Source organism: Ostrinia furnacalis, unplaced genomic scaffold (assembly GCF_004193835.3).
Source record: "Ostrinia furnacalis isolate ACB-3 unplaced genomic scaffold, ASM419383v2 OfSCF0322, whole genome shotgun sequence".
In the NCBI taxonomy this organism is placed as follows: Eukaryota; Metazoa; Arthropoda; class Insecta; order Lepidoptera; family Crambidae; genus Ostrinia; species Ostrinia furnacalis.
In genome coordinates, this window is record NW_021130561.1 from 47,482 (window position 1) to 74,021 (window position 26,540).

General features: G+C 42.2%; 3 protein-coding genes across 6 annotated transcripts in view; 1 reads left to right on the forward strand and 2 right to left on the reverse strand.

Annotated features, from left to right (window-relative positions):
- The window catches only part of LOC114360553 (ral GTPase-activating protein subunit beta), a 29,551-nt gene extending 12,210 nt beyond the window's left edge, over nucleotides 1-17,341 (reverse strand). The window contains exons 1-13 of the mRNA XM_028315289.1: nucleotides 17,084-17,341; nucleotides 15,051-15,209; nucleotides 13,652-13,889; nucleotides 11,475-11,709; nucleotides 10,447-10,607; nucleotides 9,232-9,374; nucleotides 8,109-8,229; nucleotides 6,422-6,559; nucleotides 3,293-3,382; nucleotides 2,780-2,908; nucleotides 2,498-2,575; nucleotides 1,865-2,030; nucleotides 324-533 (exon numbers count right to left, since the gene is read on the reverse strand). Coding sequence (XP_028171090.1) covers nucleotides 324-533; nucleotides 1,865-2,030; nucleotides 2,498-2,575; nucleotides 2,780-2,908; nucleotides 3,293-3,382; nucleotides 6,422-6,559; nucleotides 8,109-8,229; nucleotides 9,232-9,374; nucleotides 10,447-10,607; nucleotides 11,475-11,709; nucleotides 13,652-13,889; nucleotides 15,051-15,209; nucleotides 17,084-17,119 — 1,904 coding nt within the window. The 5' untranslated portion in view covers nucleotides 17,120-17,341. The remainder of the gene's footprint in view (nucleotides 1-323; nucleotides 534-1,864; nucleotides 2,031-2,497; nucleotides 2,576-2,779; nucleotides 2,909-3,292; nucleotides 3,383-6,421; nucleotides 6,560-8,108; nucleotides 8,230-9,231; nucleotides 9,375-10,446; nucleotides 10,608-11,474; nucleotides 11,710-13,651; nucleotides 13,890-15,050; nucleotides 15,210-17,083) is intronic.
- Nucleotides 17,342-17,795: 454 nt separating this feature from the next.
- On the reverse strand, nucleotides 17,796-19,074 carry LOC114360781 (B-cell receptor-associated protein 31). Its single transcript, XM_028315574.1, has one exon. It carries the CDS (start codon nucleotides 18,902-18,904, stop codon nucleotides 18,263-18,265), a length of 642 nt encoding a protein of 213 aa, XP_028171375.1. The 5' UTR covers nucleotides 18,905-19,074; the 3' UTR covers nucleotides 17,796-18,262.
- Nucleotides 19,075-19,697: 623 nt separating this feature from the next.
- Nucleotides 19,698-26,536, forward strand: LOC114360374 (metaxin-1). 4 transcript variants are annotated; one of them, XM_028315088.1, is made up of 6 exons: nucleotides 19,698-19,971; nucleotides 20,060-20,206; nucleotides 20,338-20,607; nucleotides 20,702-20,936; nucleotides 21,193-21,344; nucleotides 26,010-26,536. In XM_028315088.1, the coding sequence occupies exons 1-6, from the start codon at nucleotides 19,894-19,896 to the stop codon at nucleotides 26,133-26,135; spliced, it is 1,008 nt and encodes a 335-aa protein (XP_028170889.1). In that variant the 5' UTR covers nucleotides 19,698-19,893; the 3' UTR covers nucleotides 26,136-26,536. The 4 variants fall into 4 exon arrangements, with proteins under 4 accessions (XP_028170889.1, XP_028170907.1, XP_028170881.1 ...); XM_028315106.1 differs by lacking the exon at nucleotides 26,010-26,536 and adding an exon at nucleotides 24,723-25,698 and having other exon boundaries at nucleotides 19,711-19,971; XM_028315080.1 differs by lacking the exons at nucleotides 19,698-19,971; nucleotides 20,060-20,206; nucleotides 20,338-20,607; nucleotides 20,702-20,936; nucleotides 21,193-21,344 and adding exons at nucleotides 22,277-22,438; nucleotides 22,527-22,673; nucleotides 22,804-23,073; nucleotides 23,168-23,402; nucleotides 23,643-23,794 and having other exon boundaries at nucleotides 26,010-26,531.
- The last annotated feature ends 4 nt before the right edge of the window (nucleotides 26,537-26,540 follow it).

Consider the following 26,540-nt stretch of genomic DNA (forward strand, 5'->3'; position numbering starts at 1 on the left):
GTCCCGGGGGAAAGTTAAACTGTCATTGGACCCGCAACGAAATTAATTAGAAGAACATAGGAGGAGTTCGAAATTAATTAGCTGCCCTATAAGTGCCTATTCACTCTCACTATGAATTATTGTATTCGGAAAAAACAGTAACAGGCAGCGAATTCCAGTCCCTTTTCTATTTTATTCAGTCTAACTATTCGCATTATAAAGGAGTTAGCGAAACGCTTAGTGCGAGCTGGTGGAATGTCGACAATGTTGTTTATTTTTGTGTTATTTTTAGAAGAATTTAGCAGTTTTTGGGAAATCCAATAAAATCACATTAAAGTACTTACTACTCATTACATCCCGGGAACTCAGGCACCGGCAGTCCTTTATAATGATGCGGGAAAGCGACCAGAGACAACAGCGCGCTTATAGCGGCCTTGCGCAGCTCGCGCTTGTCTATGGTCCCGCACTCTAGTTTAGGCTCCCGCTCGCAGAGGATCTTTTCGAGTGCCGAGATGAAGTCTGGCACAAGAACTAACACGCCGTCTAGGTCCAATCTGAGAAGAGAAAAAAAAAAAGATTTTAATAATCACTTTTACACGTCCCTGTATTAACCCTACCACTCATCATCATCATCATTTCAGCCACAGGACGTCCACTGCTGAACATAGGCCTCCCCCAATGCTTTCCATGTTGATCGATTGGTAGCGGCCTGTGTCCAGCGCTTCCCTGCTACCTTTACGATGTCGTCGGTCCACCTTGTAGGTGGACGTCCCACGCTGCGTTTTCCGGTACGCGGCCTCCATTCCAGAACATTTCTGCCTCATCGGCCGTCAGTTCTGCGTACTATGTGCCCTGCCCATGGCCACTTCAGCTTGCTAATACGTCGGGCTATGTCAGCGACTTTGGTTCGTTTACGGATCTCCTCATTTCTGATTCGATCTCGCAAAGAAACACCAAGCATAGCCCTCTCCATAGCACGCTTGCAACTTTGAGCTTCTGTATAAGGCCTATAGTGAGAGGCCACGTTTCCGAGCCATAAGTTATCACTGGTAACACACATTGGTTATACACTCTAGTCTTCAGGCATTGAGGTAATTTGGACGAAAAGATGTTGCGTAGTTTCCCGAACGCTGCCCAGCCGAGTTGGATTCGACGATTGACCTCCTTCTCGAAATTGGACCTACCTAGCTGAATCGTTGGAAGATCTTGGCACAATGCTCGAAGACCTTAATCGAGTTTCCCAACAGGTAGGCCTGAGGATGAACATGGACAAAACGAAGCTTATGTCGAATGTCCATGTTACGCCCTACCCAGTTTCAGTTGGGAGCTCAATTCTCGAGATTGTCGACAAGTATGTCTAACCCTACCACTGCTACGGGACAATAAATGGGCCAGTGCTGAGAAGAAGCAGCGATAAGCCTTATTACATTAGGATTAGGAAAAATAAATGACAGTCAGAGACTCTTGTCTTGCAACACTTATTTACATGAATCTTATTTCTCATACGCTTTTAAACACTGCATTTGAAATTTTCCAACTACAGCACTGACACTTGGAAAAACGGGTTTTCAACAACTATACTATCAGTCTAAATCTTATAACTAACATTTTCAATGTATGTCGCTGTTGGTTTGTATAAATAAATAAATAAACATTTCGAGTTTATTCAATAGCAGCCAGCTTGCAGTAAGCTTGTAAGCTGCGATGGTGGGGTCACATAGATAGGATAGCCATTTAGCAACGTGTCAAGTACAGCAACAACATTTCGCGGCATTTGGTGAGTAATAATAAACCAGCTGTAATTATTAAATCCTTAGACATTTTTATACTACGCCATCTAGTCCCTAAACAAAGAACTAAAGACAACATTTGGTACTATTTTTACCTGAATATGTCAGGCGCGTTCAAAACCACGGCAGCGGCGGTGGCGGGGTCCCGCAGACCCCGATGGATGGCGGCGTAGCAGCGCGCCAGATACGGCGCCAATACTTCTTCACGGCACTGTTTCGAGCACAGCACACGACAAAGCGTGCCCAGGGCTTCGGCACGACCTGTGTGTACAGATAACTGGTTAAAAATGTTTGTATAATGTTTAATACAGATTGCTAGTAGCTCCAATAGGCTTTGACATTTTGCAAACATATAAGGACGATTATCATTAAAATTGTACTTTCTATCACACTTATTTAAAAATCTTACATTCTCAAAGTGACCGACATAGCTTGCAGAAATGCTAAAATTAAGTGGCAGTGGGCGGGACACATAGCTCGTAGAGACGATGGCCGTTGGGGCAGAAAATTTCTCGAGTGGCGACCACGGGCTGGAAGACGTAGCGTGGGAAGGCCTCCTACTAGGTGGACCGACGATCTGGTGAAGGTCGCGGGAAGAGCCTGGATGCGGGCAGCGCAGGGCCGTTCATTGTGGAAAACCTTGGGGGAGACCTTTGTCCAGCAGTGGACGTCATTTGGCTGAAATGACGACGACAATCTCTAGAAATGAATCATGTCTATTGACTAACCTGGCTGATAACTCATCATATTGAGTTTGTACGTAGCGTCAGACATCGACGGCGGTGGCGTTGTGCCGTCGGCGCGTTCTGAAAACATATCGCCAACTTTATGCTATTGTAATAAGTGCTATTTTGCAATAAAATGTACAATCTAATGTGCTGTCGTCTGTACTGTACCTTACATGTTTTTAATAAAACTACCTCCAAGACTAAACTAACTAGATAAAATTCTCTGGTAAATTGGAGAGCCCCCTAAAGTAAAAAGTAAATGACTGAATGATGATGACTCACGTTGGTTGTTGGTGTAAGGAGGCGTGGTCCCGATAAGCGCCGCCTCAAACAGCCACTCCCCAAACAGGTGGAAAATCGAGTTCACTTTTGGCCGCAGCGGTGTTAGTGGCGGTTTCTCTGCGTCGCACACTGGAAATAAACGTTTAACATGATGAATACAGAAGAAAAGTAAAATAAATATTCTAAACCTTTTTGTGACTAGAAATAGCACTATATTTCAAGGGTAGATTTTCTGCTTCATTTTTCTGATATTAGAGATTGTTTCACTTTCCAATAATGTTCTTGATATTTATAGGAACTCATCTGTTACACAACCGACCACTTTTTCTAAGCTTTTACAGATATCAGATAGAGATATCTGACATATTGCCTCTATCTAATTTTTTCGACACAATAGCTACTGCAGTTACCCACGTTTTTTGTGTGTAGAGTGTGGCACTATGCTATAAGTACAGAATGTCTAGCTTGACTCTTGCAAGTATTTTGTAAATCAAATAATTTTTATTTCCTTACCTTGCGACGTGATAGAGTTGGGCGGCGTTGTAGGCGCAACGCTGGCCGGCCGGCTGCTTGTCAGTCCAATCAGAGACGTACGCGGGGTGCCTGCGTTGTATAACACTCATGTACTCACGTACTTGAAGATCAAGACTCACGTTAGTCACAAACATAAGACGAATAAAGTAAGCAACAGAAAAATATTACAAAAGTTTTGAGCAGTGACACCCAACAACACCCAAAACTAAAGGTAAAGTACCAAATAAAACAACACGAGAAACTGAAACCACTCATGCGCATCCCCCACCATTTACTTCAATGTAAAGTCCGTATTCAAATGACATTTATACGGTTAAAATAATGCATCTAACTTGTGACAAATGCGACTTTAACTTTGTATCATAACTTAAACCAATCATCTACAGGCGACTAGATGCGAGACGTGACGTACAAAACAAAAACAGATGAGTAACGATAGACCTCAGCCTACCTTATGTACACTCGCGAGCAAAAGTATGGAATCACTTACATGAAGTTGTTTCCACGCGATCTTGTGTACTAACCAATTTGTTAGTAACAAAAAAAGTAGCACCATTTTAAAGATTAAACTTTTATCTTTAAATTGATACCAAATTTATTTAAATCACACCGGTATTTAAAAAGATATCCCGGCTGATGTGAATAAGTAAGAAAAAAGACATGTACCAACTGTTTGATACGTCGCGAGTTGCGGCCTATTTACCCCTTATAAAAGCACGTGTTTTCGGATTTTTGCGTTCACACGTTGATCCATACACATCTCGGCTTCTTTTGACACTTTACCTGGGATTCTATACCTACAGAAGCAGCATAAATCGTTGCACTGTTGCAAGAAGGGCTCAGCCAGCGGGCTGTCGCACGTCAGCTCCACATAAGCCAGTCCTGGGTTTCGAAAGTTTTAAGACGCTTTTGGGAGACTGGTGGCTTTATCCCGAGACCAAGTTCTGAACAGCGCCGGTGCACATCGCAGAGGGATGACCGTTTTTTCATGTCAACCTCTCTATGAAATCGTCATTTGACTGGCATCGACGTCCAGCAAGAGCTCAGAAATGTTTGTAGGATAGCTGTTAGCGAGTGGACAGTTCGTCTAAGATATGAGCAATAAAATTTGACTCCAAAAAGGCCTGCCACAGGCTGAAAACTGACGGCAGGTCACCGACAAGCACGCTTTCAATTAGCTCGCACTCGGAAGGCGAGTAATGGAGGCGAGTTTTGTTTTCCGATGAATGCAGACTGTTTTTGCAGTGCAGCAGTCGAAGAGGTCGGGTCTATAGACGGCCTGGGGAGCGATTTGTGCAGTGCTGGTTCGCTAAAACATTGGCTTATGGGGGTGGCTTGCTCGACTTCCCATCGAGATGTGTAGGAGCAAATTGAAAGCGTGCTTATCGGTGACCTGCCGTCAGTTTCAAGCCTGTGGCAGGCCTTTTTGGAGTCAAATTCTATTGTTTATATCTTAGACGAACTGTCCACTTGCTAACAGCTATCCTACGAACATTTCTGAGCTCTTGCTGGACGTCGATACCAGTCAAATGACGATTTCGTAGAGAAGTTGACATGAAAAAACGGTTTTCCCTCTGCGATGTGCACCGGCAATGTTCAGAACTTGGTCTCGGGATAAAGCCACCAGTCTCCCGAAAGCGTCTTAAAACTTTCGAAACCCAGGACTGGCTTATGTGGAGCTGACGTGCGACAGCCCGCTGGCTGAGCCCTTCTTGCAATAGTGCAACGATTTGTGCTGCTTCTGAAGGTGTAGAATCCCAGGTAAAGTGTCAAAAGAAGCGGAGATGTGTATGGATCAACGTGTGAAAGCAAAAATCCGAAAACACGTGCTTTTATGGGGGGTAAATAGGCCGCAACTCGCGACGTATCAAACAGTTGATACATGTCTTTTTCCTTACTTCTTCACATCAGCCGGGATATCTTTTTAAATACTGGTGTGATTTAAATTGGTATCAATTTAAAGTTAAAAGTTTAATCTTTAAAATGGTGCTACTTTTTTTGTTACTAACAAATTGGTTAGTACACAAGATCGCGTGGAAACAACTTCATGTAAGTGATTCCATACTTTTGCTCGCAAGTGTAGAAACACGGAAAACTAGTCATCTGGATACGGTCTAAACATTGAAGCAAATCAAGCATACGTGACCGCTTTTAACATAAACGATTACAAGTACAGATTCATATTTGGCTTGACATACATCTTTTAAGATACTACATTTATACGTGCAGGACCCAATTTTACCCAAGCTTTGTGTGTGCATTTATACATACCGATATGCAGCGTGAAGTGGTTATTTACACACAATTTACCTCTTATCTAGTTTCTCTTTCCACTTGAATACTTCGAGCACCGTATTTTCATAATCGGCGATAAAATTACGTGTATAAAAGCGAATCAAATTGATACCATAATGTGTAAGTCAATGCTAAATATTAATGACGATAACCATATTTTGAAAGTTTTGTAATGGACCACCTCTCGTTCCCACCGCTGCAACTCCTGTGTAGCCAAGATCTAGAGCTTGACCGGCAATAAAAACTCAACCAGTGAAGGTCAAGTTTGTCCCAGGGGAAGAAACTGCCATTGAAGTTAATTGGACCCGCAACGAAATTAATCAGAAGAACATAGGAGCCACACTGCGGCTGCTTATGCTATCTTGCGATACAGACATGCATGTGCCTGCATAAGTTTTAACGGAGGCGCTAAGGACGTCTGTAGACATCCGTTTTTTAACCGGGTGACGAACCGTCAATAAACGGATATCTTTTGGCGACTTTTTTTTATGTGACAGGAGGCAAACGAGCAGACGGATCACCTGATGGTAAGTGATTACCGTCGCCCATAGACACCACCCGCAGACCCAGGGGCGTTATAAGTGCGTTGCCGGCCTTTAAGGTGAAGATACGTAAACATCAGTTTTTTTGATCGGACTACGGCCCGATTTTTTGGCTTGATTTAGCGGTGGTGTATGGTTTATAATGAACGTGTACACATGCATCGGACATAGGTCTGACGAAAAATTGTCCGTCGTCCGGTGAAAAACGGATGTCTACAGAGGACCTAAAGAATCTACACTCGAAGTATCCAAGCGCAAAGCGTCCACGTACCGCGCTCGGGCTTAGGCTCCCTCGGCCGGGAGGACACGCTGAAGGACTTGGCGAGGCGGCGGTGCGCGGGGGGCGTGTCTTCGTCGTCGGCCGCCCCGCCCGCTTCCGGCACCGCCCACCACCGGCAGTCGCCCCGCCCTAGCAGTGCGCGCGTTAGGACAACTCTTGTGGTGCCAATGTTTCATTATAATCAGGTTCTAGTGGGCGTATTACGCACCTCACCTTTGTAGTTAGTGCAAGGAATTATAAACTATAGTCTGGTCTGCGAGCACGTAGAATTTTGTCCAATGACCCCAAGCTACCCATCGTTATCGCTCGCGCGTAATTATATTGCTTTCGCGACTGTGCGACGGGCGCCCGCAGTGAGTGTGCGAGCGCGACAGCAACATAATTACGCGCGAGCGATAAGGATGGGTAGCTTAGGGTCATTGGACAAAATTCTACGTGCTCACAGACCGGGCGCTGTAAGCCATATTTAGACCAGTAATGAACCAACAGTCGACTGATTAACATATTTTATTCCGTCTCCTTGGTCCCCACATTACAAGGTCTTTTCTCTCCTTTGCGTGAGGACGACCCTCTATAAGTTACTAGAAACAAGATGTTTCAGATCTCGCCTTTCTCGCGAGATTAACCGGAATTTAAATATAGTTAAAGGATTTAAGAAATTGATGTATCTTTTCATTGCCTCAAAATTATGTAGGGGATTAGGTAGGGGTAAAGCACAGATTAGATCAACAATAATCACGTGTAAATCTACAATAAAGGTAGCACATTGGCAGCACAAGATATATCCAACAATATACATCGTTTCCAAGTGTTGAAAAGCTAATATCACAATGCAGAAAATATTTAAAGCTCCTCATCATTATTACTCCCAAAAATTGTTTAATACATCACTTTAGAAAAGAACTTTCTAAACTACTTGCGTTCAGTTTCAGGTACTTAAAATCTTACAGTGCACTGAAAGATCAATTATATTCACAATACAACCTGTGCTAACTTAAAAACTAAGTGCAATTTAACCAGAATCACCTTGTACCCATAGAAAATGAAGTAGCTAAAATACTAGTATTCAAATCAACCTCAATTACCACTACTCCTCTATAATTTGATACAGCAAACAACATTATTAAATCTCTGGAAGTGCTTATGACACACAAGAGATGTCACGATCTATAAAACTATCAAAGACCCAAAATTATTAATAATTTAGTTACATATTCTTGAAGTCACAACCGCACACTTCAAACATTAGTAAATATTGAGTGACCCGGAGGTGGTACCGATACTAGGCACTCTTCCAAATTTCAATCAGTGACCCGGAGCTAGTATTGATTCTAGGTCGCTAGTATCAAGTGACCCAGAGCTAGTATAGATACTAGGTCTCTAACATCAAGTGACCCGGAGCTAGTATTGATACTAGGTCGCTAGTATCAAGTGACCCGGAGCTAGTATTGATACTAGGCCGCTAGTATCAAGTGACCCGGAGCTAGTATTGATACTAGGACGCTAGTATCAAGTGACCCGGAGCTAGTACTGATACTAGGTCGCTAGTATCAAGTGACCCGGAGCTAGTATTGATACTAGGTCTCTAACATCAAGTGACCCGGAACTAGTACTGATACTAGGTCGCTAACATCAAGTGACCCGTAGCTAGTACTGCTACTAGGTCTGTAGCACTCACCGAGGAAGGCGTCGACGTGCGCGGCCACGCCCTTCATGGCCTTGTGGAAGATAGACGGCAGCGCCGCCAGGCACGGGTGCTGGCTCGGGTCTCGCGCGCCCTCTTCCGCCGTGATCGAGTACTGCCGGGGGATAATGAAGTTAATTAGATTTTCTATACTTAGGTACTTTCTATTAATATTAATTACCAATGTGAAAGTAACACTATCCGTAACGTATACCATTTGAATAGGACGATAATCGAACCTGTGAAAAAACTTTATTGGCTTTAAGGTTATAGGCTACATTAAAAAAACAGTGCATATACAAGGTTATTTTTAGTATTATACGAAACCTTAAAACTATTTGTTCAGAATCAGTAATAGAATCCATCGCAATATTTTTTATATCATTTTTTTTAATGTGGCAGGAGGCAAACGATCAGACGGATCACCTGATGGTAAGTGATTACCGTCGCCCATAGACAAACTTAACAAACATTGCGTTGTAAACAACGAAAGTGCCGCGCGCTGTACGATGTATACACTCGCGTGCGGATAATGGGACAACAAAAAAAGCTTGGAACTTCGTGAGCTTTCAAGATATCACTTTTTTTTATACTGATTCTAAAGATTGAAATACGTGACACATGTTTCGGCTTTCGTATATACAAAAAATAATGTAGTATAGAGTGTGCTCTATACTACATTATTTGCAGGTTTTTTTCATTTTTATTCAGCTCCAAGAAAGCTAATTGGGTCTGTTTACACAGAAATTGTAGGGGTGGGAACGTGTGACAGGAATAAATTATACACAACACAGGTAAATAAAAGTGGCACTGCCTAAACTACTGAAAACAAGTACATAAATTGCTTCACATGTTTCACAACAAATAAATTTTGAATTTAGTTTATGGAGCAATGAGGGCTATCGTTTTAGCGCTCACCAGTTAGCGCCACTGTAGAGTAAGGTCCTGTCACTTGCTAGTAGCGAAGACAGTGGCACCAATTGGTGAGCGCTAAAGTGGTAGGAGGACTATCGCATTTGCCCTCATCAAGATGGCGCCTCTGTAGAGTAAGGTCCTGTCAATCGCCAGGGGTGCCAACTGTTAAGTATAAAAACGATAGCCCTCATTGATATCCTACCTGCAGGAAGTCGGGCGTCTGGCTGATGAGATGCGGTCGGCACAGGTCGACAGGATTGCCGATGGTGTGCAGCATGCGGTACCAGCTCTGCATCACCGCTTCCGCGCTCATGTCTGCCGGGATGAGGGTCGCGTCCTCCTCGCCTGGAGGGAGGGAGAAAGTCAAATTAATCCGAACTTTCTTTATAAAGCCTATTTACCTAACACCCTGTATAGCTAGCATAGCCTAATCTTCCCTCGTCCCGCAGGCGAGTCCGACGGCTTCTCGTTCCCGCATTCAGAGCTGATGATGGAGACCTTCCGCGAGAAGTTCGGACTCAAGTCCTTCCGGCCCAACCAGCTGCAGGTCATCAACGCGGCGCTGCTCGGCCACGACGTCTTCGTGCTCATGCCCACCGGCGGAGGTCAGTGGACTTTAGACTCCCTTCAGACAACAGATTTTTAATCGGGTGATTATAGCGTGGTCTGTGAGCACGTAGAATTTTGTCCAATGACCCCAAGCTACCCATCCTTATCACTCGCGCGTAATTATATTGCTGTCGCGACTGTGCGACGGGCGCCCGCAGTGAGTATGCGAGCGCGACAGCAACATAATTACGCGCGAGCGATAAGGATGAGTAGCTTCGGGTCATTGAATCTACTAATTGATCTACGTGCTCACGGACCAGGCTTTAGTTTTAACCACCTCAGTGGTCTAGTGGTAAGACCACCTGCTTCAGACGCAGAGGTCCCGGGTTCGATTCCCAGTGGGGGCAGATTTTTCTGTAGGGCTTGTTCTAAGTCCGCCTGGCTAGCTACCACCATCTTACCTAAGTCTGTCGCCATAACAACAATGTTAACAGCATTATTGTGTTTCGGCAGTTAGAGATAAGATAGCCAGTTCCTCCGTGGATGAGAATTCCGGGTGAAGCTCGCTTCCACCTTCGGCCTGATCGTCACTTACCATCAGGTGAGATACAGGTCAAGAGCTTCCTCGTTGTGGGTAAAAAAAATCAACTACTAAACTAGAACTGGGGTTGACTGCTCCGTCAGCGTCGCGCGGTGCCGCCAGCGCACGCACTGCGCCGCAGCGAGCGCACAGTACTCACTGACGGGCATGGCGGGGAACAGCGGGCCGTACATGTGGCGCAGCAGGCGCGCCGTGAGGCACAGCGACGCGCGCGCCCACTGCTCCGTCAGCGCACGCACTGCGCCGTAGCGAGCGCACAGTACTCACTGACGGGCATGGCGGGGAACAGCGGGCCGTACATGTGGCGCAGCAGGCGCGCCGTGAGGCACAGCGACGCGCGCGCCCACTGCTCCGTCAGCGCCGCGCGGTGCCGCCAGCGCACGCACTGCGCTCGCAGCGTGCGCCACAGCGGCGGCGACGGGAAGCATCTGTGAATGACATCACACTGTAAGTCCGGTCGACGAGCAGATAGAATTTCGATCAATGACCCACATGACGGGCACATAGCTCGTAGAGACGATGGCCGTTGGGGCAGGAAATTTCTCGAGTGGCGACCATGGGCTGGAAGACGTAGCGTGGGCAGGCCTCCTACTAGGCGGACCGACGACGTGGTAAAGGTCGCGGGAAGAGCCTGGATGCGGGCAGCGCAGGACCGTTCATTGTGAAAAACCTTGGGGGAGGCCTTTGTCCAGCAGTGGACGTCATTTGGCTGAAACAAACGAACAATGACCCCAAGCTACCCACCCTTATCGCTCGCGTGTCGCGCTCGCACACTTACTGTGTCGACGCGGCACCGCGGCCGAGGTGTGTGCGAGCGCGGCCGAACTTTAGGCCGCTTTCACATTGACACATTCAGCCCTGTCTCTTGGACGAGAGGTGTACAGCCGGCATTAACTTAAGGTCACTGCCACGCGGCGTGCGAAAGTCTAAGAAGTAAGTCGGGGCGTGACTATAATCCTCTTCGTCACGTTAGAATACGCAGATTAAAGCATACCCCTCGCCACGTGAAAATGTCTCGCCAAAGAAATGCTTGAGAAACTTCTAGCATGTCTCTGAAATCCTGTGTAACAGATGTATCGGAGGGCTCAGCGTTTGACGTTTGCGGTGAGGGTCCCATAAGCTTTTGAGGCTGTTTCTTCCGCCATTTTTTCTCAGCACCAGCCAATATTATGTTGTCCCGAAGTTGCGGTCAAATACCTGCCTTGTGATGCATAAAAAAGTGGTGGTAGGGCAAGTTATATTTGGGACGTGTATAAGCGCCCTGGAAAAGGAATAAGTACTGAATGTGAGTTTACCTGTGGCACGCCAGTATCCACACTTCGAACAGCACGCACAGCACGCGCTCGCACAGCTGCTCAGCGGCCGAGTGGTGCGGCGCGGGCGGCGACAACAGCGCGGATGCGCACGCCAGCAGCAGAAGCAGCAGCGAGCGCCACTCGCGCGCGCCCAGCATGGCCGAGCCGGCGAGAGAGCGAGCTAGGCGGAGCACCCGGTGGCAGAGGACAGCTTGCTTGCTGATCAGGTCGCCGCCTGGGAGCAACGCAGTGACTTTAAGACCGACTTCACATTAAGGCGTCAGAAGCGCGACAGCAGAAGCAGCAGCGAGCGCCACTCGCGCGCGCCCAGCATGGCCGAGCCGGCGAGAGAGCGAGCTAGGCGGAGCACCCGGTGGCAGAGGACAGCTTGCTTGCTGATCAGGTCTCCGCCTGGGAGCAACGCAGTGACTATGAGCACGTATGGGGTTGCATTCTAATGATACGGAATTAGACGAAGCGGAGCGAGTTTCTCGTTTGACGTAGCATTACACATCCTGAACTAGGTCATAAAGTGCTGCATTGTATTGAAGTGCTTGTTTAAAACACTACAAGCGTATTCGCTTGTAGCTGGATATTTCCAGCGCCGATTTTTTTAAAGGTCTTCAGTGGAATTCGCACGCCCAGCATAGCCGAGCCGGCGAGAGAGCGAGCGAGTCGTAGCACCCGGTGGCAGAGGACAGCTTGCTTGCTGATCAGGTCGCCACCTACCACCCACGGACTATAAAGTTGTGAACTATTGACGCGGATTAGACGTCCTGAACTATTAGTCATAACTTCATAAGGTGCTGCATTGTATTGAAGTGCTTGCTTAAAACACTACAAGCGAATATCCAGCGACGATTTTTTAAAGGTCCTCAGTGGAATTCGCACGCCTAGCATGGCCGAGCCGGCGAGAGAGCGAGCGAGTCGTAGCACCCGGTGGCAGAGGACAGCTTGCTTGCTGATCAGGTCTTCGCCTGGGAGCAACGCAGTGACTTTAAGACCGACTTCACATTAAGGTGTCAGAAGCGCCAGCAGCAGTAGTAGCAGCGAGCGCCACTCGCGCGCGCCCAGCATGGCCGAGCCGGCGAGTGAGCGAGCTAGGCGGAGCACCCGGTGGCAGAGGACAGCTTGCTTGCTGATCAGGTCGCCGCCTGGAGTAACGCAGTGACTATAAGACCGACTTCACATTGAGGCGTCAGAAGCGCGACAGCAGCAGCAGCGAGCGCCACTCGCGCGCGCCCAGCATGGCCGAGCCGGTGAGAGAGCGAGCTAGTCGCAGCACGCGGTGGCAGAGGACAGCTTGCTTGCTGATCAGGTCGCCGCCTGGGAGCAACGCACCGATTTGCTTTGATTTTTGCGAAAGCATCGTGGAATTAGGCGGAGCGGTGCTCCACATGCCTTAACTTTTTGTCACCTTACGTGTCTCGTAATTTTAATTGAAGTGGTAGCTTAAAAACACGAAGATTTCATTTTATTCCGCTTCAATGTAAACTCAAATGTTATTATGACAGAGTTCACTTTACATAATCATAACATATAACATAATCTAAACTCACCTAACTCCAGTTGGTAAACAAATGAGAGTGCTTGAAAGAAAGACAAAGAATATCGTTTATGAAAAATGCATGTGCAGACTTTACTAGCGCTCTTTGAAATAAAATTGTGGATGATAATTATGCTCATACCACAGCTAGCTATTTACGCATTTAGGTGCTGTTGGAATCATAATAATAAATATATCACAATTATTTACAGAGAAGTGCTTAAAAACTATTTAAAACAAAATATGTATTACGCCCAAAGTATGAGGCTTATTGAGTTTTATCTTATGTATTGCAATGTACAAAGTGTATAGAATCATTTAGTGCCAATAGATTTTTGCAATTGAAACATTATATGTATTATATCAACAATAGACGGCAGTTGGGACTCGGGAACATGTTGTGAGAAAAGATGCTTTCGTCGTTTAAGTTCTATCACCACGCAAGTCATTTTTTGGCGGTTTCGCCATTTTGATGCCATTCGCTAGAGAATCGAAAGACGCGTCGTTTCGTCGAATCTCCTGAAAAGTTGCGAAAAATGACTTACGTGGTTATAGAACTTAAACGACGCTTTGTAATTAAGTTGATTAAAACTGCTTTGAAACCAATTAGAAGTAGACAAAATGCACTCACTCTCATCAGGCCTCGGCACGAACAGGTTCTGCAGATGCGCCAGTATCTTCCTAGCGTACCGGTGCGGGTGGTCGCGCACCGGCTGCGGCAGCGCCGGCGGCGGCGGCTGCGCGGGCGCGGCGGGCGGCAGCAGCGGCGCCAGCCACGCGCAGCACACGCGAACGCAGTCCCGCACCGCCTCGTGCGAGCTTAGAGGGAGCGAAAGACCATAGCGAATGACCTCTAGCACCCATTCCACCTGAAGCGCACGTACGTTACGTTACTTTAATAATAGGATTTATCTCGCGCACCGCCTCGTGCGAGCTCAGAGGCAGTGAGAGACCATAGCGGATGATCTCTAGCACCCATTCCACCTAAAGCGCACGAGTGTTACGTTACTAAACTAATAGAATTTGACCGACGGTCTGGTAAAGGTCGCGGGAAGAACCTGGATGCGCACAGCGCAGGACCGTTCATTGTGGAAAACCTTGGGGAAAGCCTAATGTCCAGCAGTGGACGTCATTTGGCTGAACGTCACGAACGAACTAATAGAATTTAGTTCGCGCACCGCCTCGTGCGAGCTCAGTGGTAATGAGAGCCCGTAGCGGATCACCTCTAGCACCCATTCCACCTGAAGCGCACGAATGTTACGTTACTTTACTAATACAATATGACCGACGGTCTGGTAAAGGTCGCAGGAAGAACCTGGATGCGGGCAGCGCACCGCTTCGTGCGAGCTCAGTGGTAGTAAGGTGAGAGCCCGTAGCGGATCACTTCTAGCACCCATTCCACCTAAAGCGTACGTTCGTTGCGTTAGGCTAGTAATAGGGTTTAGTTCTGGCTTCGACCAAGAGATGGCGCTGTCTCATTTTACTTCGCGGTATTGCACACGTCCCTGCGTTCGGTCCATACCAGAGCGTCGATGTGACGTCACGGCGGCCAGTTGCGTAGTTAACTTGACCAGGTTGTGCTTCGTGATCTGTACCCTCTTAGTCAATAATATGGCAGCTATTTTAGAATTAAAACTGGCACGAATATACTAACAGTGACTGTTAAATATTAAAATACTGATCCTTGATATCCTATACTTCACGCTGTCCTCACCTCGGCGTCAGTAGTCAGCGGGCTCGGCTCGGGCGAGGCCAGCTGTTTGACCACGGCCAGCACGACGTCCCGCCCGCCCACGGCGCCCAGCACGCCGCGCCCGCCGCCCTGCAGCGGCAGCGAGATCCATTCGAGTACATACTCCACGCTGGCCTCACCTCGGCGTCAGTAGTCAGCGGGCTCGGCTCGGGCGAGGCCAGCTGCTTGACGACGGCCAGCACGACGTCCCGCCCGCCCACGGCGCCCAGCACGCCGCGCCCGCCGCCCTCCAGCGGCAGCGAGCTCCATCCGAGTACATACTTCACGCTGGCCTCACCTCGGCGTCAGTAGTCAGCGGGCTCGGCTCGGGCGAGGCCAGCTGCTTGACCACGGCCAGCACGACGTCCCGCCCGCCCACGGCGCCCAGCACGCCGCGCCCGCCGCCTTCCAGCGGCAGCGAACTCCATTCCGAGTACATGCCGCCACACTCGTTGCTCTACATGACATGTTGACAGACACAGAATTAAAACGGGACTGTTCCCACCTCTCGTTCCCACCGCTGCAACTACTGTATAGCCAGGATCTACAGCTTGACCACTAATAAAAACTTAACCAGTGAAGGTCAAGTTTGTCCTGGGGAAAAGTTAAACTGGACCCGCAATGTAATCAGAAGAACATAGGAGGAGTTTTAAGTTAAATAAATGTCCATTTAGACCAGGGTTCGAGGATATATATCAAGGGATATATATCAAGATATATATCGGATATATATCCGATATATATCAAGCCGGTTTTGATGATATATATCAACTTTTAAAATTTGTTACTGTATTTGGACTTTTTGACATAAGATTTTTATTTTTTTAGTTGATTTTGCCGTATTTCAAATATATTTTATGTTTTTGCTTTATTTGTCTGATTTTAAGTTTTAAAAACATTAAAAACATGTTTATGTAACACATATGCAATAGTATTCACGAATAATACAATAAAATAATACTATGGCTTTCATACAAAATTGATATATATCAAAGTTGATATATATCGGATATATATCATAAATATCCGATATTTTGATATTTATAATAAATATCGGATATTTTCGAACCCTGATTTAGACACACTATTAGTTAGTAATTACCACTATCTAGTTGGTTCCTCTCATCCACTGCAGCACTGGACTATTATATGAACTCACTTCTAACATAAACATCTTCGCTTGATTGGAGGGGTTTAAGATAAAATTTGAAATTTTGGAAAAGTATAAATAAACATAAATGAACTGCATAATTCACTAATAACAATCATAAACTTTACTAACCATATCACACATTTTTAATAAAAAAATCCTTCACTATAAAGCACAGCACACACACCAGTAACATAAATAAACAATGTTAACAGAATGTCTGGATTCTGTTTCAGCTTTATCAATTAACAGAACATGTGTTTACACAGCCTGTGATAACACATTAACAGTCTTAAACACACTTGTAAAGCGGAGGTTAGATAAATTGAAAGCTTTTTATCTAATAGGTACCCATTGGCATGTAGGAAATGCAAAAATATGTTGATATTTCTACATATTTCTACATAATAAACTAAACTTTAACATATTTATAAATTGTCTTAGAATGCATATTGCATAAAACAGCTATAATAATTTATAAATACTCGCAAGTAGCTTTTTAACAACTCATGATACATATACAATGGATCATCATTGATTTGAATGTACATTTTATTTGTAAGTTGTGTAGCTAATTCAGTTATCCACAAAATCGGAAACTAGATCATCATTAAATTATTGGCTCATACGCACTACAGTAACATGTAGAAGCAAAGTTATAGCTTCATCTGCTGAATTTATTATTAGTGAAATCATTATCAGCATTTATTATTTAAGTTTAACATCTTTGTGTAACAACGTGGAGCAATATTATTCTGTTAGGTGCATGTGGCAAAATTAAAGGATGTAATTTATAGCACATACCTACTAGAAAACAAAACAAAATCATTAAATATCCTATTTGCAACTAGGTACACACAATGGGAAAATCATTTATAGTTGTGTGTATTCCAATTATTAAACATCTACCAGTAACAATAATAGGAAATTTTTTAATCTTAAACATTACAGTGAAATAAAATAAAAATAGCTCTCAATATAGATTCCCCAACAACATTCAATGTTTAATTGGTTGTATTTGTTTACTGAACATTGTAAATAAAGGTCTAAAATATTCTATCAATAATAATTGGCCGAATAATACATGTTACTGGATAACTGTAACAGAGGCGAGACTTACCATTCTAGACGTATAAAATATATTTTTTTCCGCATGAATAGCATCGACGTGTCTGCCTCACCTGGTGATTAACTCTATTGAAGATTCCCACATTCATAAATAGAGAGTAACGGTGACGGTCGTCACCAAAATCCTCGCTGCACAATCAAGTACTGTTAGACGCACAGTTTCATCGTACACACGCGGTTGCAAAAGCACAATCAGTGAAAATGCAGTATGAAAACAATGCACTTGAAAATTCTAATAGAATTTAATCTGGAATCTGGATAATTTTTACAAAAATCCAAAAAATAATCTATTTTAAATATTTTTGACAGACGCCGTTTGACAGTGACATTTGGTTGGCTGTTTTGACAGCGATTAAGTTGTCCGATACAAGCAAGTATCGTTTTACCAAAACGCATACCAAAATGAAAAAACTTTTCTTTGTATGCAGGCAAAACTCATCATTCCTCATAGTATTTTACTGCCTTGCCATCATTAGATTCTTGGGACTCTCTGTCCGATACTCTCGATTTTAAATAAAATTAATCATGATCATGATGATCAATGATGCAACCTATTCTAATTTTTATGCATTACACACCACCAACGCATTTCTAGATTATACCAGGCAGGTGCTTCAACAAACATTTCGAACCAGTAAGGTGCAGCAGACATGCAAAATCTGGTCTATGATGTTGGTTTGAGAATAAAATAAAGTTTTTAAAAGAATTACAATTATTTATTTTAAAGTCACATTACATAGGTCATTATAACCAAATACTTAAGTAAATACCATAAGTTATTAGTAGCAATCAATTTAAAACTTATGTAATATTAAAATACATGAGTAAATCTAGGTAGAGAGATTACATGCATTTTATTGCACACACATACCACATTACAGACTAGTATTAATACTAAAACAAACTTTTATTTATATTTAAACTGGTTATTGAAATGTTATCAACAAATTACACCAGCAAGATAATTTAAAAAAAAGACTAGATTAATATTTGGAAAATTTTGCCAGTCATTGTCATAATTTAATTAGATATGATGCCCAAATCTAATTTAAGTATCTACCAACAGCACCTTCATCAAACAATCACAGAATTTAAAGTAAGAAGTAGTACATAATATTTCTGATGTGGGTATACATTTATGAGCATTTAAAACAAACTCTTCATTCTCAACACTTCTTCCTTCACATGGCAAATTTTAGATCATGATAGGCTTTCCAGGTTGATGATCAAGCTCATTCATCACCTTTTCCACTTAGCCCTTCTGATACTTCTTCATACTTCAGCCTCCACTTGGTAGCTTCTTCTTCCAATTCCTTCACTCTTGATTTCTCTTCTGCCAACAAACTCTTTGTGATTTCTAACTGCTTTTTGGTCTCCTCATGATAATTCTCTCCAGCTGCACGTATAGTATTAGCCGTGGTATTAGCAAGCACAGTGGTCTTTGCTAATTTCACAGCGGCTTCGGCTTCCTTAATAATTCTTTGAGCTTTCAAACTCAGTTCATCTTGAATAATCAGCATATTCACTAAACGACGAATTACGAATGATAAGAAAATTGCAAATCCAGTGATGTAGAAGTTTCTTTGAGCTCTGAATAGCTTGACGCTGCCTTTCATTTCGCTGGCGAAATGTGTATAACTGGCATCTGTGTGAGAGTACTTCCTCATTTCTCTAATGGCGTCCACCAAAAACAGACACAGAATTCCGAGCAGGCCGTAGAAGTAAATACCCGCGTGCTCCCTGAACATTGCAAACAAACGCGACTTGAAGAACAGATGCCATCGCCGAGGACTAAAGATGGGTAGTATCATCAGCATAACAACTGCAACTTCGAAGTAAAGATAGCCGGCAATAAAGGTCCACTGTATAGACATGTTTAATCAATTTTCAATAGCCTATTACTAATTGGTTCGTTTTCTGCTGATTGTTGTTTTCTCTCCGATTGTTGACACCTTTTTCCAGTAACGTAATTCGTAAAACCAAAGAACTTTCTTGATTTTTTCACAAAAAAACACGCAAGACTGTCCATCCGTCACTGTCAGATGGGAAATGTCATGTCATGTCATTGCAGGCAAAAGGCAAAACGTCAAAAAGACAGCGTCATCTATAGTCTACGGTCAGTCAGTTTATGCCAATTTGGTTTTCCCCCCTTTTATGATAAAAGGTCACAGCACACTCTGCAACTCTGTGGGTCTAGTCAAAATGCCATCGCAAACCAATAGGAAGTTTTCGCTAATGTCAGTCGCCGCGTCTCCAGTAATTCGATTCGATCGGAAAATGGCAGCCAAAATGCACATTGAACCACCAACGACGCCGCGACCGACGTGGCGATATAAATGTTCATTCAAAATCGAATAAAAGTTAAAAAATGTCTATAACTTTGCAATTCCTCTCCTTCTTTTGCTTTATTCCATTCCTTTTTTTGCTTTATTTTTTAAAATTAAATTAGTTTCTTCCTGTAAGTTAGTTGATCCCATGCAGCGCGGTTCGTGAGTTTGTACTTTGTGCTAGTGCTCTGGGCCTCGATTACGGTCATTTTAACATCTCCGATCCAAAAAAATACCGTAATCGGGGCTCTGTGCTTTGTGCCAAGGCGCGTAGGTGCCTAGGTGGGACGATTACATTACGATCCCGATATTTGTGTGCGTTGCAGTCAGTAGGGAGATTTAAAAATTTTCACCCTTTTTGATTCTTTCACTAGTTAAACATAGACTTTTCCCACAACTTTCCCATTCTTAGTTGTCAAAAACATATGTCAAAATCAAAATTGTCAAATTCGATTTCGATCCTTGATCATCAATCTTGTGGATAAAATTATGAAATGAGAGCTTTCTTTTAAATAATTTAGATACAATTTTAAACAATGACTAGCATAGAGCTTGATATTTGGCGAGGAGAATGGGGATTAGCATCCATTGATTTGGAATGCCTCAAGGTTTTGGTAAGAAGTTTACATAACCTAGCGTATTATTGTCAACCGGCTCCTGTGAATGGTTTTATTAATTTTGGGTTTTCAAAACATTTTGCAGACTTACATGAAATTTATTGGAGTACCAGTGCGAGTCCGCGAAGCGAATAATCCGTTCTTCACCCCAAAAGGGCGTTTACCAGTCATGAGAGATGGACGTAAAGTTCTTACTAACTTTGAAGAAGTTGTGGAACATTTGAAGTCCTTGGTGAGTATTGTATTTGTAATTCAATTTATACAAAGTTTAATCCTGGTACTACGAAAGCCGTAACAATAAATATTAAATTAAATTAACAATTAGTAAGAGTTGAATAGTAAATAGCTATCAAAATCTTACAGCATTATAGCACAGATGTTCACTTAAACACAAAGCAAGCAGCAGAGGCTAGTGCATTTACTCAGTACCTCCGAGATAAGCTGTACCCTGCGTACATGTATGCCTGGTGGGTAGACGAGAAGAACTATGGTGAACTCACACGTCCCACATACGCTAAAGCCCTGAGGATTCCATTTAACTTTTATTACCCTTCGCGGTATCAGAATGCAGCCAAAGAAATGATAGATGCATTATATGGAGAGCATACGGACTTAAAAGAAATAGAAAAGACTGTAAGTATCATGCTTGTCTAAAATATAAACTTTATTGAAATTATTCTGTTTGTTCAAATGATTCTTAAGCTCAAAATTGTCTTAATATTTTCAGATTTACAACGAAGCAGAAAAGTGCCTTAAAACATTGTCAGACCGTCTCGGAGAAAGTGAATATTTCTTTGGTAACAGGCCTTCTTCATTTGACGCAACGGTGTTCGCTTACTTAGCTCCATTAGTTAAAGCTCCTTTCCCCAACTCATCACTGTCGAACCATGTAAAAGGCATAGCTAACCTGTCTCGGTTTGTTGCAAGGATCAATCAGAAAAACTTCAGGCATGTTACAGATGGTACGTAGTTTTAAAATGTGACATTGTAAATAGGAAATATTTGACAGTTTGTTTATTTATATTGAATTTGCTCCGAAAGTATGGACCGGTTAGATAAATTCTTTCTCCATTAGAATCCTACATTATCCCTGATAAACATAGGCTATGGAATTTTTATTGGCAGCATGAAGTTCGCCATGTGTCAGTTAATTATAAAATAAAATTGAGGCAAAAATTATGAATTCCACATTACAATAATAATGTATAAAACTTGCAGAATATAACAAGCAAAACAAGAAACATTCAACGGGCACACAATCGGAGAGAGAGGCAGCGAACTTCCCTAACCAAACTAGGAACAAGGTCTTGGCAGCTCTCTTCGCTGCCATTGCTATGACTGGTTATGCCGTGGCCAATGGCATGTTCCAAGTGAGTGACTGAAAATCTTTTTGAGTTATGTCACCTTTGTATTTTGCATGTTCACTCTTTTGACTTTTAAAGATTTTGCACATTTCTGGTTTGGCGTCTGTTAAGAGCNACTTCTGGCCGAGGGGGAAGTCATGCCTAGCTTATGACCTGGGGAGAGGAGGGGGGCGGGGGAGTCATACCCAGCTTCTAGGCTAAGATTAAATAGATTTCCAGGAGGGAGGGAGCAGCTGTCCTTTCCTGCAGCAGCTGTCCTTTCCTGCAGCAGCTGGCCCGCCCATGGGAACGGCGAATAGATAGGTAGGTACGTAGGTTTAACTCAAAAAATCTAAATAACAGGTAGGTACTGCGTGTACCTACATCGAAATGATCTTCATAGCAATGTCTTGTTAATTGTAGCCTAGGCAGANTGAATACAATGGGAAACTAAAAATAGTCAAAAACAAAAATATATTTCGTACCAAGGAAATTAGGCAAAATTGACCATTTTTGGCGAAATACCCGATTTTTTATTTAACTAGGTAATCTTAGTTTCAAATATTAATTATTTATTTGTTTAACTTCTGATTTGGTTAGTGAATTGGCTATTTCGAAGAATTTACAAGGAGATTTAAATCAGAAGATAGCAATACTACAGTTCACACTAAAAAGAGAGGTAGGGCCGCAGAGAGCGAGATAGATATAAGTAGGTATTTGACTCAAGTTTTTGTTCCAACTCTGCCCTCCATTTTTATCTTTAGCTTCATGGTGCCAAGGCGCGTAGGTGGGACGATTACATTACGATCCCGATATTTGTGTGCGTTGCAGTCAGTAGGGAGATTTAAAAATTTTCACCCTTTTTGTTTCTCTCACTAGTTAAAATCATAGACTTTTCCCACAACTTTCCCATTCTTAGTTGTCAAAAACATATGTCAAAATCAAAATTGTCAAATTCGATTTCGATCCTTGATCATAAATCTTGTGGATAAAATTATGAAATGAGAGCTTTCTTTTAAATAATTTAGATACAATTTTAAACAATGACTAGCATAGAGCTTGATATTTGGCGAGGAGAATGGGGATTAGCATCCATTGATTTGGAATGCCTCAAGGTTTTGGTAAGAAGTTTACATAACCTAGCGTATTATTGTCAACCGGCTCCTGTGAATGGTTTTAATAATTTTGGGTTTTCTAAACATTTTGCAGACTTACATGAAATTTATTGGAGTACCAGTGCGAGTCCGCGAAGCGAATAATCCGTTCTTCACCCCAAAAGGGCGTTTACCAGTCATGAGAGATGGACGTAAAGTTCTTACTAACTTTGAAGAAGTTGTGGAACATTTGAAGTCCTTGGTGAGTATTGTATTGTAATTCAATTTATACAAAGTTTAATCCTGGTACTACGAAAGCCGTAACAATAAATATTAGCTTAAATTAACAATTAGTAAGAGTTGAATATTAAATAGCTATCAAAATCTTACAGCATTATAGCACAGATGTCCACTTAAACACAAAGCAAGCAGCAGAGGCTAGTGCATTTACTCAGTACCTCCGAGATAAGCTGTACCCTGCGTACATGTATGCCTGGTGGGTAGACGAGAAGAACTATGGTGAACTCACACGTCCCACATACGCTAAAGCCCTGAGGATTCCATTTAACTTTTATTACCCTTCACGGTATCAGAATGCTGCCAAAGAAATGATAGATGCATTATATGGAGAGCATACGGACTTAAAAGAAATAGAAAAGACTGTAAGTATCATGCTTGTCTAAAATATAAACTTTATTGAAATTATTCTGTTTGTTCAAATGATTCTTAAGCTCAAAATTGTCTTAATATTTTCAGATTTACAACGAAGCAGAAAAGTGCCTTAAAACATTGTCAGACCGTCTCGGAGAAAGCGAATATTTCTTTGGTAACAGGCCTTCGTCATTTGACGCAACGGTGTTTGCTTACTTAGCTCCATTAGTTAAAGCTCCTTTCCCCAACTCATCACTGTCGAACCATGTAAAAGGCATAGCTAACCTGTCTCGGTTTGTTGCAAGGATCAACCAGAAAAACTTCAGGCATGTTACAGATGGTACGTAGTTTTAAAATGTAATATTATAAAATAGGATGTTTGTATGTATTGAATTGGCTCCGAAACTCCTGGATCGATTTTTTAATTATTTTACCATTAGAATGCTACACTATCCCTGATAAACATAGGCTATGGAATTTTTATTGGCAGCACGAAGTTCGCCATGTGTCAGTTAGTTATAAAATAAAATTGATGCGGAAATTATTTCCACATTAAAATAATGATGTATAAAACTTCCAGAATACAACAAGCAAAACAAGAAACATTCAACGGGTACACAATCGGAGAGAGAGGCAGCAAACTTCCCTAACCAAACTAGGAACAAGGTCTTGGCAGCTCTCTTCGCTGCCATTGCTATGACTGGTTATGCAGTGGCAAATGGCATGTTCCAAGTGAGTGACTGAAAATCTTTTTGAGTTATGTCACCTTTGTATTTTGCATGTTTACTCTTTTAACTTTTAATGATTTTATTGCACATTTCTGTTTTGGCTTCTAACTGTTAACTTGATGGTGTGAATTCTGGGCTTATTTGAAATTAACATTTCTGTGATTGAAGGCAAAGAGAGAATTAAAGTACCATAATATGTTTCTTCAAATACGCCTTGTATTTTTTTTTTGCATGTTTAATTGGTTATTTATTTAATGAGCAACATAATAAGCTTACAGAAAACCCAAAGCGCTTACATGTTTAGTCACCACATCGATTACAATAAAATTATATACACCACTAAATTTTTATCACCGAAAAAAAAAATTCTGGGTAATGAGTTATTGATACTAATCCTATTTATGCAAAAAAAAAAAGTTAAATTAAGCTACTCAAAATATCATCCCAAAATTGGTAATATTTGGACACACGCGTCGCTAGCACTATTTACGCTCAACGCAAGGCCGCCCGTTACTATGGAGAGAGATGCGACGTTGCCGGCCCGACGCTTCTTATAGGCGGCGGTGTACGTTTGTTGTGCGGCCATTATCGGGCGGTTACCCTGAAAATAACTACCTTCTAAAGCTTTTATTTAATATGCCTGGCTTTGTTTTGTCTGCTGTATTTTATATCTTTTGCTTGCATGTTGAAAATGTGTTATGCAATAATGTAGCTAACATGTAATATCACTATTCAACCATTATGTCTGCTAATTTTCATGTTTTTATTGTATTAATAACATGAAATGACTAAAACTAAAATTTATCATTAACCAAATATTTTAACTTTCCTATATCAAGCAAAAAAATGTGCACAAATCGTGGATATTTTGGTTGAACACTGTTGTATTCTTATTCATTCTCAACAAGACTCATGGACGTTTCTCTGTCCAGGACTTGAAAGATTTCGAACATTCCGGGGATTACAACGAGATGTTTGAGAATGAGGAGGACGACAACTGACGCTGGTGCTTGACTAGCTCGAATGCGCGCGCCAGAACACCGAAGACATAACGTTAGGGTAGATGTTAGGCAACTTCAGGTTTGTTTACGCCTCGAAATGACTGTGAGTTTACTGAACTGTTGTAATTGTAATAGATATAATGTTATTGTTAAACAAATACTGTTATTGCATTTATATACCGCATCGAAATGATTGTTTTCTGTTGTAATCATTGTGTATTCGTTACCATGATCATGTTTATTATGCTTTTGATTGTTGATAAATTACCTTGGCCAACAATCTTCTCATTTGATTTAGAATTTCAATTTCAAAGTGGACTTCAATATACATTTTAAATGTGATTTTAATAAAGTTGACCAAATTATATACCAGATTATTTATTGTTACAACAGCTAGTCTAGGGTAGGTTCATCGCAGCTTTTTGGTGACTAGATTTAGATTTGTGGTTCCTGTAATGATAATGACCAAAAATCCTATGGTGAATTTATGTTTATAACATAATAGATTTAAGGTGTCAATTCTGAGATATAATAAAATGTTCATGCGAGAGACGCCGAGCCCTTTGTAAGTCCGTCATATCGAATCTTGTCATTAGAACTTCATGGTCATGGGCCATTCTGAAGAATGGACCATAAATATTAAGTACTGCATTGTCTAAAATTACCTATATACTGTATCTCAGAATAAGCACCGCTTTGCAAATTTGCTCAAGATACATTACACTATTGTAGTCATGTGCACTGTAACATATCCAAAGCATTTAGTGGTGTTAGTGAAATTAGTTTGAGGCAGTTTGTGACTGTCAAATGTTTTGCCTGATAAAGTAGCGCAATTTTGTTCTGTGAACGAGGAATTGTTAGTTTTATTTATTCAGTGCATGAATTAAATGCGATTGTGGTATGTTAACATGTATTTTTCTTTCTCCCTTTAAATTACTATAAATAATTCGAATTGTATTATTTATTTAGTTTTTTGAAATCGATTGGCTATAAAGTGAGTATTGAGAAATTTTTTATTTTTATGTTTTTGTAACATATTTTATCAAAAAATTACAAGCACCTTTCACTATTTGAACGTTATGTTATTTCTGATGTGTCTCCTCATCCATAGGTCACTTGGATAAAAAGTAAAATAGAGGTGAAAGGCAAAGTCGAAAACTAATTTTCCCTTCTTTCTATTTCAATAACATCACTAGACAATCATTATGTTTTTCACAGCGTTGGTCAACTTGGAGCTGGGAGCGGACGATGCTGCTGAACCGGCTGCGAATCGCCAAGACACACTTCGACAGGATTAGGAAGATCAGGTCAAATGAAAACAAAAGCTCCGAGAAAAGCAAGTAGATTCTAGAACGGTTATCTACTTATTTGCCTAAAAGACGGTCACTATATTCTTAGATAGTTTAATTTTTTGTGCAAGAAAGAGATACAATGAGAAGAATGCTAGAAGGCATCAAATGATGTGCAATATTATTGAAAGGAAGACGATTTTGCTTGTGGCAAAAGCCCGGAGTTGTTTCCAAAGTAAGAAACACGTATTTAACAGACTCCTGAAATCTTGTTAATGTGATTCACTATTCAATAATGTAAGCTGCGCCCCAAATGTACCTGATTTTTGTAAATGTAAATAATTTATCTATAAATGTTTGTGCAGATTATTGAATGCGTAGTGGATAGTGGAATGTATCGTTGATGTGTAGTGACGTGGACGTGCCAAGGAGCTGTACAGCAAAGAGAAATAAAAGACAT

Excerpts from the sequence above, each read along its gene's own strand:
- LOC114360781 (XM_028315574.1), bottom strand. The coding sequence starts at position 18,904 with ATGTCTATACAGTGGACCTTTATTGCCGGCTATCTTTACTTCGAAGTT.
- LOC114360374 (XM_028315088.1), top strand. The coding sequence starts at position 19,894 with ATGACTAGCATAGAGCTTGATATTTGGCGAGGAGAATGGGGATTAGCA. Across the intron at positions 19,972-20,059 it reads TGGAATGCCTCAAGGTTTTG|ACTTACATGAAATTTATTGG; the intron begins GTAAGAAGTTTA and ends AACATTTTGCAG. Across the intron at positions 20,937-21,192 it reads CTTCAGGCATGTTACAGATG|AATATAACAAGCAAAACAAG; the intron begins GTACGTAGTTTT and ends TAAAACTTGCAG.